The following is a 10,762-nucleotide window of genomic DNA, read 5'->3' as shown; positions in this document are numbered from 1 at the left end:
CACGTGACATCTATCTTTCCTTTCAATCTGCCGTCCTGGGCAAACATAAGCAAGTACACTGTTTGAATCCTGTGTGTATGTGTGTGCAGTCACTCTCCGACACCCGTTTTCTGCAGTCCCGCGGGCCACCGGAGGACAGCCCGCCCCCAGCTCATCCCAGCAATCACAGAATCATTTCGGTTGGAACAGACCTCCAGGATGACCGGGTCCAACCATAACCAACTCCCGCACCGATGTGTCCACCCCGCGGGGGCTTCGCGCCGTCCCGTCCCCGCCCTGACGCGAGAGAGCGGAGCCGACGCGGGCCAATGAGCGCGGGGCGGTGCTGCCACCGCCCAATAAGGGCGGCGGGCCGGGCCTGCGGTAGGAGGAAGCGGCGCGATGTGGCCGGCGGGGGACCCAGGCACGGCGGCGAGCAGCGGCGCCTGCCTCCTGCTGCTGGCACTGGCGGCCGCGGTGCTGGCGCTGGTGGTGCGGCAGCTCCTGAAGCAGCGGCGGCCGCCTGGCTTCCCGCCCGGCCCCGCGGGGCTGCCCCTCATCGGCAACATCCACGCCCTGGGCGCGGAGCAGCCGCACGTCTACATGAGGCGGCAGAGCCAGATCCACGGGCAGGTACCGCCGCTCCGGCAGCGTCTGCCGCCTCCTCGGGGTTCCCAGGAGCGGCGCGGGCTGGGTCGGGGCGAGCAGCGCTGTCGGTGGCAGAGCTCGGGGAGGAGGCAGCCAGGCGGGCGCTCCCCGTTCCGGCGGTCCCGGGGCTGCCACGGAGCCCTGAGCCGCATCGGCAGCACGGCGCGTCCGGCCGGGACAGCCATTCCACCCGCCCGGCCCGGAGCGGCTGTCAGTGCCCGCGCTCCGCCGGGGAACGATCAGCACCGCGGAGGCGGCCGCTCCAGGTCCCGCCGCCCCGAGGCGGAGGCAGCGGCATCGTGGGCGGAGCAGCCCCGCCGGTTAACGGGAGGAGGGGAAAGGGCCCGGTACCCGGCCGGTAGCGGGGCCCCCACAGCTCAAGGCTCTGGCACAACCGGTCAGCGGTTCCTGCGAGCGCAAGGCCGGAGCAGGGGCAGAGGGGAAGCCGTTCAGCTCTTAGGCCGGAGCTCCCTCTGGGGGTCAGAGCGGCGGAGCGGAGCTCTCTGCCCGCCCAGCTCCTGCTCTCGCTTTATTTTGGTACGATGCTCGGACTGGTGTCCTGCTGCACATAGAAGTAATTCGCTTGTTTCATATCTGCAGGTCTTGGATACGCCAAAAGCGCTCAAAACTAACAAACTTACACCAACCCAAGAGTAGTCACATTTTCACTGAAAGCACATTGCTTCCAGCTACCTTCAGTGGGATACTTGGAATACTTGCAGTCAATTAGTATAAATACATAGGAATGATTTTTTTTTTCCCATACTTTCCTATATATCAGATATTTCTTTTCATTGTCCAGTTTCAAGCAGACAGTCTATTCTTACAAGGTTCATAAAAATTAAACCTCAACTACACATAGCAGGGAAAAGCAGGCAGGTGTTAGCATTCGTCAGTGTGTACACATGACACGTATGTACACATGTGTGTTCTGGTAGCTGCTGCCCAGTCAGCACCCACACGCAGCCAGCAATTCCTCATCTGCAGACGAGAGCACCTCTGGTGTTTTACTTAGCAGGATTCTTGCTGGAGAACTGAGTTTTTTGCCCAACAAACAATGGTTTGTCTAGATAATCACGTCCTTCAAACTACTAGAGTTGTTTAATACCCCTACCAAGCAAATAAAACTGTTGCTATAACTTAAGTCTGTCAAAAGGTTTTGTCCAGGTTACTGGTGAAACCTACTGCAGAAACAGAATAAGTCACAGTCTTGTCATGAATGAGAAGCGAAGCAAAGTTCACAGACTAGAAGGATGCTAAATGGCAGAAACAAAAGGATGTGATTAGTTTTTGTTTCCTCTATTTTGGCAACAGAAAAATAAAGAAGTGTGTTTCAAGCAAAATATTAGGACAAGTAGAATGTAAATAGGAAGGAAAGCGTGTCATCAAATAAACTAAGCTTTCTACTTGCCTGGAATACTGTATGTAGTTCTAGTCACCTGCTGCCAGAAAGGATCCTGCAGAATTTGAGGGAAATTGAAGACATTGTATGATTATTTGTGGGGCTCTGGAAAAATACAATGAAAGTTTTCTTAATTATTATTATAGATAACATAAGAAGAAAGATATAAGCTATAATCAAAATATACAAAACACAACTGTCTTGCAGAAACATATCAGTGTCTTTTTGTCACATAAAAAAGAAGAGCCATCATAACAGTGAAAATATCAAGTTTGCTAAAGCAAAATAGGTACAGAATCATAGAATCACTTAGGTTGGAAAAGACCCTTCAGATCATTGAATCCAACCATTAACCTAACACTGTGAAGTCCACCACTAAACCATGTCCCTAAGTGCCACATCTATGCATCTTAAACACCTCCTGGGATGGTGATGCCACCACTTCCCTGAGTAGCCTGTTCCAGTGCCTGACAACTCTTTTGGTGACAACCCAGTTGTCACAGAATGTGTAAATATGCTAACATTATTTCATATTGTGGAGGTCAATAGCTCTGAGATGAAGGAAGAACTCAAGATTTGTATAGGTAAAAATATATATTTATGATGCTAAGAAAAATATGGAAAGTGATAAATTATTTCAATCTTGATTTAACCTCAGTTTTCATTTTTAAAACTTAGGTTAGGATTTTCATTTGGTTGCCTTCTGCAGGATGTATTTTGTCTTTCTCCAAAGCGTCCAGTGATAACCCTCCTGGAAACAGGAGACAGGAGTAGCTGGGCTATGCTGCCATTTGGTGGCTGTTTTCATGGCTCTCCCTTCTATCACAGAATCATAGAATGTCCTGAGTTGGAAGGGACCCACAAGGATCATGGAGTCCAACTCCTGTCCCTGCACAGGACAACCCCACAGTTCACACCATGTGTCTGAGGGCATTGTCCAGTCTCTTCTTGAACACTGTCAGGCTTGGGGCTGTGACACCTCCCTGGGGAGCCTGTTCCAGTGTCCAGCACCCTCTGAGTGAAGAACCTTTCTTTTCCTAATGTCCAACCTAAACCTGCCCTGGCACATCTTCCTGCCATTCCCTTGGGTTCTGTCATCGGTCTCTAAATGTGAGTGTTCTTTGGGAGCCTGTGCAGGGTAAGCTGGTGTCCACTTCCAGAAGTGGAAAGGACTAGGTGCAGCTTGGTTGTTTTTGCACCTGACACCACTTGTGTGTCTGCCATTACTAAGTGACATGTTGGATGTCTTAGTGATGTGAACTTGTAGCTTCATAGCGCCCTTAACTGGGTGAAGCTGTTGGCACTGACCTTTCCTCGGGCAGGAGGGAGGAGCAGATACAGCAGCAAAGCTTTCATCCTCCTGGGGCAGGAGTCTCAGCAAACTGGGAAAGCAGACAATATATGCACTTTAGTTCTAGTTCTTATATAAAAGCTACACCTTATATCTAATAAGGTTATGTATATACTTACACTAATATCTACTTATGTCTACTAATGCTAGAGGACAGTACATTTTTTTTCTGAGAAATATGCATTGTCATTCCAAATTCATATTTTTTAAGTGACTATATGAAAGTGTCCCAGTCCTTACTTTGGAGAGCTGGCCAGTTTAGGTGCACAGCAAGGCACAGAAAGTAGTGCTGGCTAATTTACTGTATCTTTTGACAGAGTAAATTAGCTCACAACAGACTCTACTGTGTAATGCCACAGTTGTATGATCTCTGGTTACCTGTCTGCCCCACTGAAGTTGATCCAAGTCTGTATTTTGCATGGATATTTACTGTTGTTTCACTTTTTCATTACTCGTTTTTACTTGTTTTCATTGTTTCTTCCTAAGATTTGGTTGTAATAGCATTTTACAACTTTTATTATTTTTTTCCCACAGATCTTCAGTCTTGACCTGGGAGGTATATCTGCTATTGTACTGAATGGCTATGATGCAGTAAAAGAATGCCTTGTTCATCAAAGTGAAATTTTTGCAGATAGACCATCTCTTCCTTTGTTTAAGAAGCTGACAAACATGGGAGGTAAGTGCTTATGTCTTTTAAATAAAAATGTAATTTTTATTCAATAGATGGGTTGGTGATCACATGAAACATTTGCTTTAGCCATTTTTTTTTCTACTTCTTTATCATCTCCTTTCTTAAAGGACTTGGTGCTTCTTTAAATATATTATTTGGAAAGGATCGTCACTTGTGGATTATATTCCATAGCAAGATGTGTATAATTTTTTTTGTCTTGTTTTTTGTCTTGATAAATAATTCTATTTATGGGGAAAAATAAAGCATTACATAAAATACTGTGTCAAAATATTTTTTCAGGCTTACTGAACAGTAAATATGGCAGAGGATGGACAGAACATCGCAAATTAGCTGTAAATACCTTTCGAACTTTTGGATATTGTCAAAGGTCCTTTGAACACAAAATTTCAGAAGAATCTGTGTATTTTCTTGATGCCATTGACACATACAAAGGCAGACCATTTGATCTTAAGCATTTGATAACAAATGCTGTTTCAAACATTACTAATTGGATTATTTTTGGAGAACGTTTCACATATGAAGATACTGAATTTCAGCACATGATTGAGATTTTTAGTGAAAATATTGAATTAGCTGCTAGTGCTTCTGTATTTTTATATAATGCTTTTCCTTGGATTGGTATTTTGCCATTTGGGAAACACCAGCAGCTGTTTAAAAATGCAGCTGAAGTCTATGACTTTCTTCATGAGCTTATTGAACGTGTCTCTGAAAATAGGAAGCCTCAGGCACCTCGACATTTTGTAGATGCATATTTGGATGAGATGGATTGCAATGAAAATGATCCAGAATCTACATTTTCAAGAGAAAACTTAATTTTCTCTGTTGGAGAGCTCATCATAGCTGGGACAGAAACCACAACAAATGTTTTAAGATGGGCAGTGTTGTTTATGGCTCTTTATCCAAACATTCAAGGTAAGAACTTTGACGTTTTGAGGAACCAATACACTTTCCTAATGCAAATTTAAACTGTTTTCTCAGAGTGGTGCAGTGATCCATAGTCATAACTAAAAGGAAGGTTTGTATATATTATTCTATTATACCATTTACTCAATATACTATGGACAGATGTGATAAGCTTATTTTGTATGCAGATGAAGATATCAAAAGCCCAACATCATGATAAAATTTAAGCATATTATTTTTGTGCATTTTTATGAAGCTTTAATATTTTTAATAAAGTATTTCTAATATATTTAAGTGTAGTGTTGTGATAGTGTTGTGATAATATTGGTTGGTGGATGTACTAATCTGTGTATTTAATAAATAAGCAGATGCAATTAAATATGAAATTAATAAACCAAATTAAAAATGCAAAAACATCAGCAAAAATGTAAATCAGGTTGTGGTTAACAGTTTAGGTACAATTTATTTTTATCCTTAAGTGCCTTAACACATAGTAGATTTCCAGGTTATAGACTTGAATATTTATACTTTCAGAAGAACAAAAATAGCATTTAAAAATAAAAATTAAAATAATGTAGATAACAATGCTACCTGGAGCTTTAAGGCTCTTGAGATCTGAAGTTCTGCATACGCACCAGATATCTTTATATATGAAAGATTATATTTTCTTCCCATAGTAGTAGGTGCATGACTCTATACCTCCTGATTTTCTCAGCTAGAATAATTGTTAATTTAAATTGAGTGGACAAAAAGCAATTATTATTTTAAAGTTAGAGGTCAAATTCCTTATTTATGTTTAAGGTAAATACAGTGTTACTTGGGAAAAAAAAAAAAAGAAAGAAAATTAAAATATGGTGATAATGTATGTCAACACCTGACATGTTATAAACAGTGAAAATCATTCAGATTAAAGGAAAAGTTGATGCCAAAGCTCTTTTTTTTCCTGCTATTATTGTCATTATTTTAAGTCCCACATTCACTGAGTTAGTTAAAGTATCTGGCTAAGCAAGTAGAACCAAAGTTTGCTCAAATATCTCCTGAGAGCCCTAACCTCTTACATATTTTCTTATTTTCATTTACTCAACTATTCTACTTAGTCAATTAACTAACAGAACATGAGGAAATTGATTAAAGATTAAAACATAGAAAAGCTTTCTCCTAACCTAGGATTAAAAGCAAGATCAAACAGGATTTGAGTTGTTAATTTTAAAGACTTTTAGAGACATACTTAAGAGAAACATGTAGCTTCGGCTCACTAAATACAGCTAATAATTTTTTTTGGTGGAAGCTTAAAACCGTGCCTGCAATTTTTACCCAGTCAACACATTTCAGACAATTTAAAACAAATGGGTTTAAAAAAATGATGTGTTGCTTTTATGCTTTTGAGTTCCACTGATCCATCTATATGCTTTACATAGTATAATAAGAAAATCTACCAAAAGAGAAAAACATTTAATAAAATGAAAAAAAAACCCCTGATTTTACAGATAGTTAAGTTTTAGGATGCATATACACATTGTCCGTATTTTAGTGAAAAAATATATTAAGTTCCATAATTAGTCAATAGCTATATCGATGCTTTACATTATATAAAAAGCCAAAATGCAAAAAGGTCCACCTAAAGTTTCTCATCAGTCTGTCATAGCCCACAAACAATATTCATACCTTAAAACAAGAACATACTTATTCCTTCTCTATTAAGGTGTGACCAATATGCTGTTTTTCAATAAAGATCAAGAAAACATTCTAGTTTAGTGTCTCCTATGCATTGGCTGTTTTTGTAGAGATCCACTCACCTGAAATAATTTTCTGATCTCGGATATTGTGATATAACGAGTTTCTGAATTTGGGTTCAAAATCAGTTCATCTGGATAAAAATAAAAATTACCGTTACTTTTAATTTATTTAGACTTTCTCTGAGTATTACAATATAGACGGATACACTACTACATCACAGAATATACTTTCACTAAGCTGCTTTTCACCTCTTCATTTTGATGTGAAACATTGTCAGTTCAGGTTGAAAAACCTGCTGATTCTGGTAGAGGTTTTTTTGCCATTGCACAGATTTTCATTATTGGTTCCACATTAATTGTGGAAGTCCAACTTTGTTTTAGTCAGGAGCTGTTTGACAGTTTCAACAAAGAAAGTGGATCTGGAAAAAGAGGAGGCAGTTTGAATGCCTTTGAAATTATACAAATAACCTGTGAACTTAATTTCTAAAAATAGGTTAAAAAACAGTGACTGAATTTGTTCCTTTTGAGTTAAATTCAGACCCCTGTCCCTCTTAACTCTCACTGTGTTGTAACAAATATTTTCAGTTTAAGAGTGAATGAAATTACACTGTGGCAGTTCTAAAGAATTGTAAGAATTAGACAAGGGAAAGTTCAGGTGGCTAATGTCAGTGTTAACTGTGTTCATTTAAGTATTTAATGTACTTTATCTTTGCAGTCTTTTGCTTGCTTCTTCAGTTTTGAAGAGCTCCAGAAATAAAAATACACACAAGCAAATAAAAGTATGTTTAAACGCTATTTTACTGAGAATAATTACTTTAGGAAAATAAGATTACTGGTATACATGCTAGTAATAATTCCTACTAGCAGGATAAAGAATATAGAGTCTAAATTTAAAAGCTTATGAGCTACTATATTTTATAAGATATTTCACGTTTCGGTATCCTTTAAGAAGTATATATTTTATAAATTAAATTTAAAAATAAAGGATATTACCCAATAAACATCAGCTTTTATTCCTGTTCCTGACAGGGCAAGTTCAAAAAGAAATCGATTTAGTCATTGGCCCAAATAAAATGCCTGTGTTAGAGGAGAAATGCAAAATGCCGTACACTGAGGCTGTCCTACATGAAGTTCTAAGGTTCTGTAACATCGCTCCACTTGGTATTTTTCATGCAACTTCCAAAGATACTGTTGTGCGTGGTTACTCCATTCCTGAGGGCACTACAGTCATTACAAACCTCTACTCCGTTCATTTTGATGAAAAATACTGGAGCAATCCAGAAGTGTTTTTTCCTGAGAGGTTTTTGGATGGCAACGGGCAGTTTGTCAAGAAAGAAGCATTTATTCCTTTTTCACTAGGTAAGAGTGATTCCTTCCACTGTTCCTTTTCATAAATCTAGAGATGTATAACATATAAGTGATGGCAATAAATCAGCAATGGACAGAATGATATAAGTTATCCACCATTCTGATGAAACAGCTATTTTAAAGATATTAAATATAATGCACCCTGGACATAAGGCATTTTAACATAATATCTTTTATATAGATGAGCTCATTATTATATATGAACTAACAAAAAAGACAGCAGAATATTTTCTTCTATGAGGACTCTCTGCATTTTATATAATTACAGTACAGAAGCAGTATTTGTTTCACAATTAATAGTTACTTGTTGCTGAAGTCGTTACATACAGGTGATGTACACAACCAGCTTTCAAATTTCAGCACTTTGATCAGCACCAGAAATTGCATATTTTGCTCAGAACTGGCTTGGGGGGCAGCACGTAGCACTGCATTCTGTCCTCAGGAAGTATTCTGGCAGTTCTAGATCATTGCGGATTTGTCTTTTGATGCCTGTAAGAGTGGATAATTCACCTTATGTATGATTATCAATCTAAAAAATCAGGTGTTCTGTATAAGCTGACTGCCAGGGCTACCTCTGCAATCCTCAGAAAGACACAGCCTTGTGTAGGGGTGACTTAGTTTACTTATCTGGGGTACTCTTTCTCCAAAAAATAGGAGACAAGACAATTCCCTTGGAGTAGATGCACAACATCTAAATTGCTGGAGTTAGATTTGGTGAAGTCCACCTTTATTGTGTATTTATTATGCCTCTTTGCCTGTTTGACATTACCAGTTCCAGATGTTGTTACCCATTCATCTGTGTCTTCCACAACCACGTTTACTCCCTGTAACTAGTCATACACAGAACGGGAACTAATATTTAAAGACATTATCCAGACCTGTTTCATATCTTTCTACCTAGCAAGTTACAGTAATTGGCAGGTAATTATGACTGGCAGTAGATGTAATTAAGAAAATAGTAGGTTACAAAGGCTGAAATTCATAGTATCATTTTTTTAAAACACCTCCTTTCTAGACTGGCACTTCAAGATAAAGCAGCTAAATCTTATTTAAATAAATTTGACAGAATCAGTTACAATGGCATTTGTGTAGCGAGAACAAACTATCTAAAATCTGTTTCTTGCTGTAAAATAGCACCTATCCTCTCTTACAGAATACTACCACCAAGTTCATACAGTTCCTCTTAGAACACAGAAATGACCATTCTTTTTCATAATATGAGTACAAATGTAACTGAACACATTTTAAGTCTTTACAAAACCTTATTTTCAATCCAGGAAGAAGACATTGTCTTGGAGAACAACTAGCTCGAATGGAAATGTTTTTGTTTTTCACTTCATTACTACAACGGTTTCACCTGTGTTTTCCTCATGGTGTGATTCCAGATCTCAAACCAAGATTAGGCATGACCTTGCAACCACAGCCATACCTCATCTGTGCAGAGAGACGGTGAACAGAAGGGTCTCGATTGTCTGGTGGAGCACAATGCTCCAAGTCACAGCCGAGGATCCACTTCGTCTTCTAAATGTGTTCATGTCAGAAGAACAAAGATTTAAAGGACTTGCAGATATATTCTGGCTATTTGTGCACAAGTTAATGGTTTCTGTTTACTTGGTTTACACAAAAAAAAAACAAACCCTCAACCAAAAACGTGAAACGCATCCTGTGTTTAAAGTTGATGTTTTCACTCCAGAAGCCTGTTTTGAATCTAACTTCTGATTCAGCTTTTAAATATCTAATTACTCAGCAAGTCATTTTACTTCATGAGGATATTTTTAATAAGCATGGAGAATATGGCTCAGAATGTTTATACTACTATTCAGACATGAAAACATAATTTACACTATTCCAGTTAAGCTGTTCTTTATAATTCTCCATTAAATTTACATAGCTAAAAAGGTTTTAAAGGTATCTATTTAAATTTCTGTAACTCAGAATAAACTCTTTTCCAGCCTGGACAAACAAATTGTCTATTAAAATATTTTAATCCTTCTCCTTGCCCTGTCTTTCCAGTTGGTTGTCATTTTCTAGTGGACCAGATAACTGTGTGAATTCACTTTTAAGATATTTTATGGCTTGCTTCTCATTTGGTAACATAGACAGAGTGTTCCGTTATTGTCATAGTCCTGACAATTACTGCAATCTTTTTTGCCAGTTTGTTGCATTTCCAGACCCATGTCCTCCATTGCCTCTCAACACAAAGCATTGTGTAATGATTAATCTCTGCCTAAATAGTCTAGAAAAAACAGTGTTTGTGCTACCAGAGTCACATGCAACTATACCACGAGTCAAGAAGCTGCTCAGGAGTCTGACTAGAGAAGAGACATTTTTGGGAGGGGGAGTGGAATAGGGTGGGGAAAAACATCTTAAATTTATTTTAAGCACAAGTTTTAGCATAACAGCTACTCTTGACTTCTGCCAGCTTCATTTTTTATTCTTGACAGCTATTTCTTTGTGGTTATTGGTAGATAAAGATTTATGTATGCAGACCCTACAGGAGACCCTGGCACTCTCAGTATGGTATGTTCAGTCCCCACCATGTGGGGAGAAGTGGGGCCTCAGAGTAGGGTTCAGACCAAAACACGCACTAAGCAAGCGGCTATTTAAGGACAGGGCTGAATGTTAGACCTTGCTCTTTATACAGCTTACGCTTCAACTTGGATCTGCAGGAAAGTTCAGAGGCA

At 39.4% G+C, this 10,762-nt stretch overlaps 1 protein-coding gene across 6 annotated transcripts; it reads left to right on the top strand.

Moving 5' to 3' along the window:
- Positions 1-366: 366 nt before the first annotated feature.
- Positions 367-10,070, top strand: CYP2R1 (cytochrome P450 family 2 subfamily R member 1). Of its 6 annotated transcripts, XM_071808930.1 has the most exons (6): positions 367-612; positions 3,915-3,936; positions 4,012-4,056; positions 4,351-4,983; positions 7,740-8,069; positions 9,356-10,070. In XM_071808930.1, the coding sequence occupies exons 1-6, from the start codon at positions 382-384 to the stop codon at positions 9,529-9,531; spliced, it is 1,437 nt and encodes a 478-aa protein (XP_071665031.1). In that variant the 5' UTR covers positions 367-381; the 3' UTR covers positions 9,532-10,070. The 6 variants fall into 6 exon arrangements, with proteins under 6 accessions (XP_071665031.1, XP_071665033.1, XP_071665032.1 ...); XM_071808932.1 differs by lacking the exon at positions 4,351-4,983; XM_071808931.1 differs by having other exon boundaries at positions 3,915-4,056; positions 9,464-10,070.
- The last annotated feature ends 692 nt before the right edge of the window (positions 10,071-10,762 follow it).

Source organism: Patagioenas fasciata, chromosome 5 (assembly GCF_037038585.1).
Source record: "Patagioenas fasciata isolate bPatFas1 chromosome 5, bPatFas1.hap1, whole genome shotgun sequence".
Classification (NCBI taxonomy): Eukaryota; Metazoa; Chordata; class Aves; order Columbiformes; family Columbidae; genus Patagioenas; species Patagioenas fasciata.
This window is presented reverse-complemented; position numbering and strand designations above follow the sequence as displayed.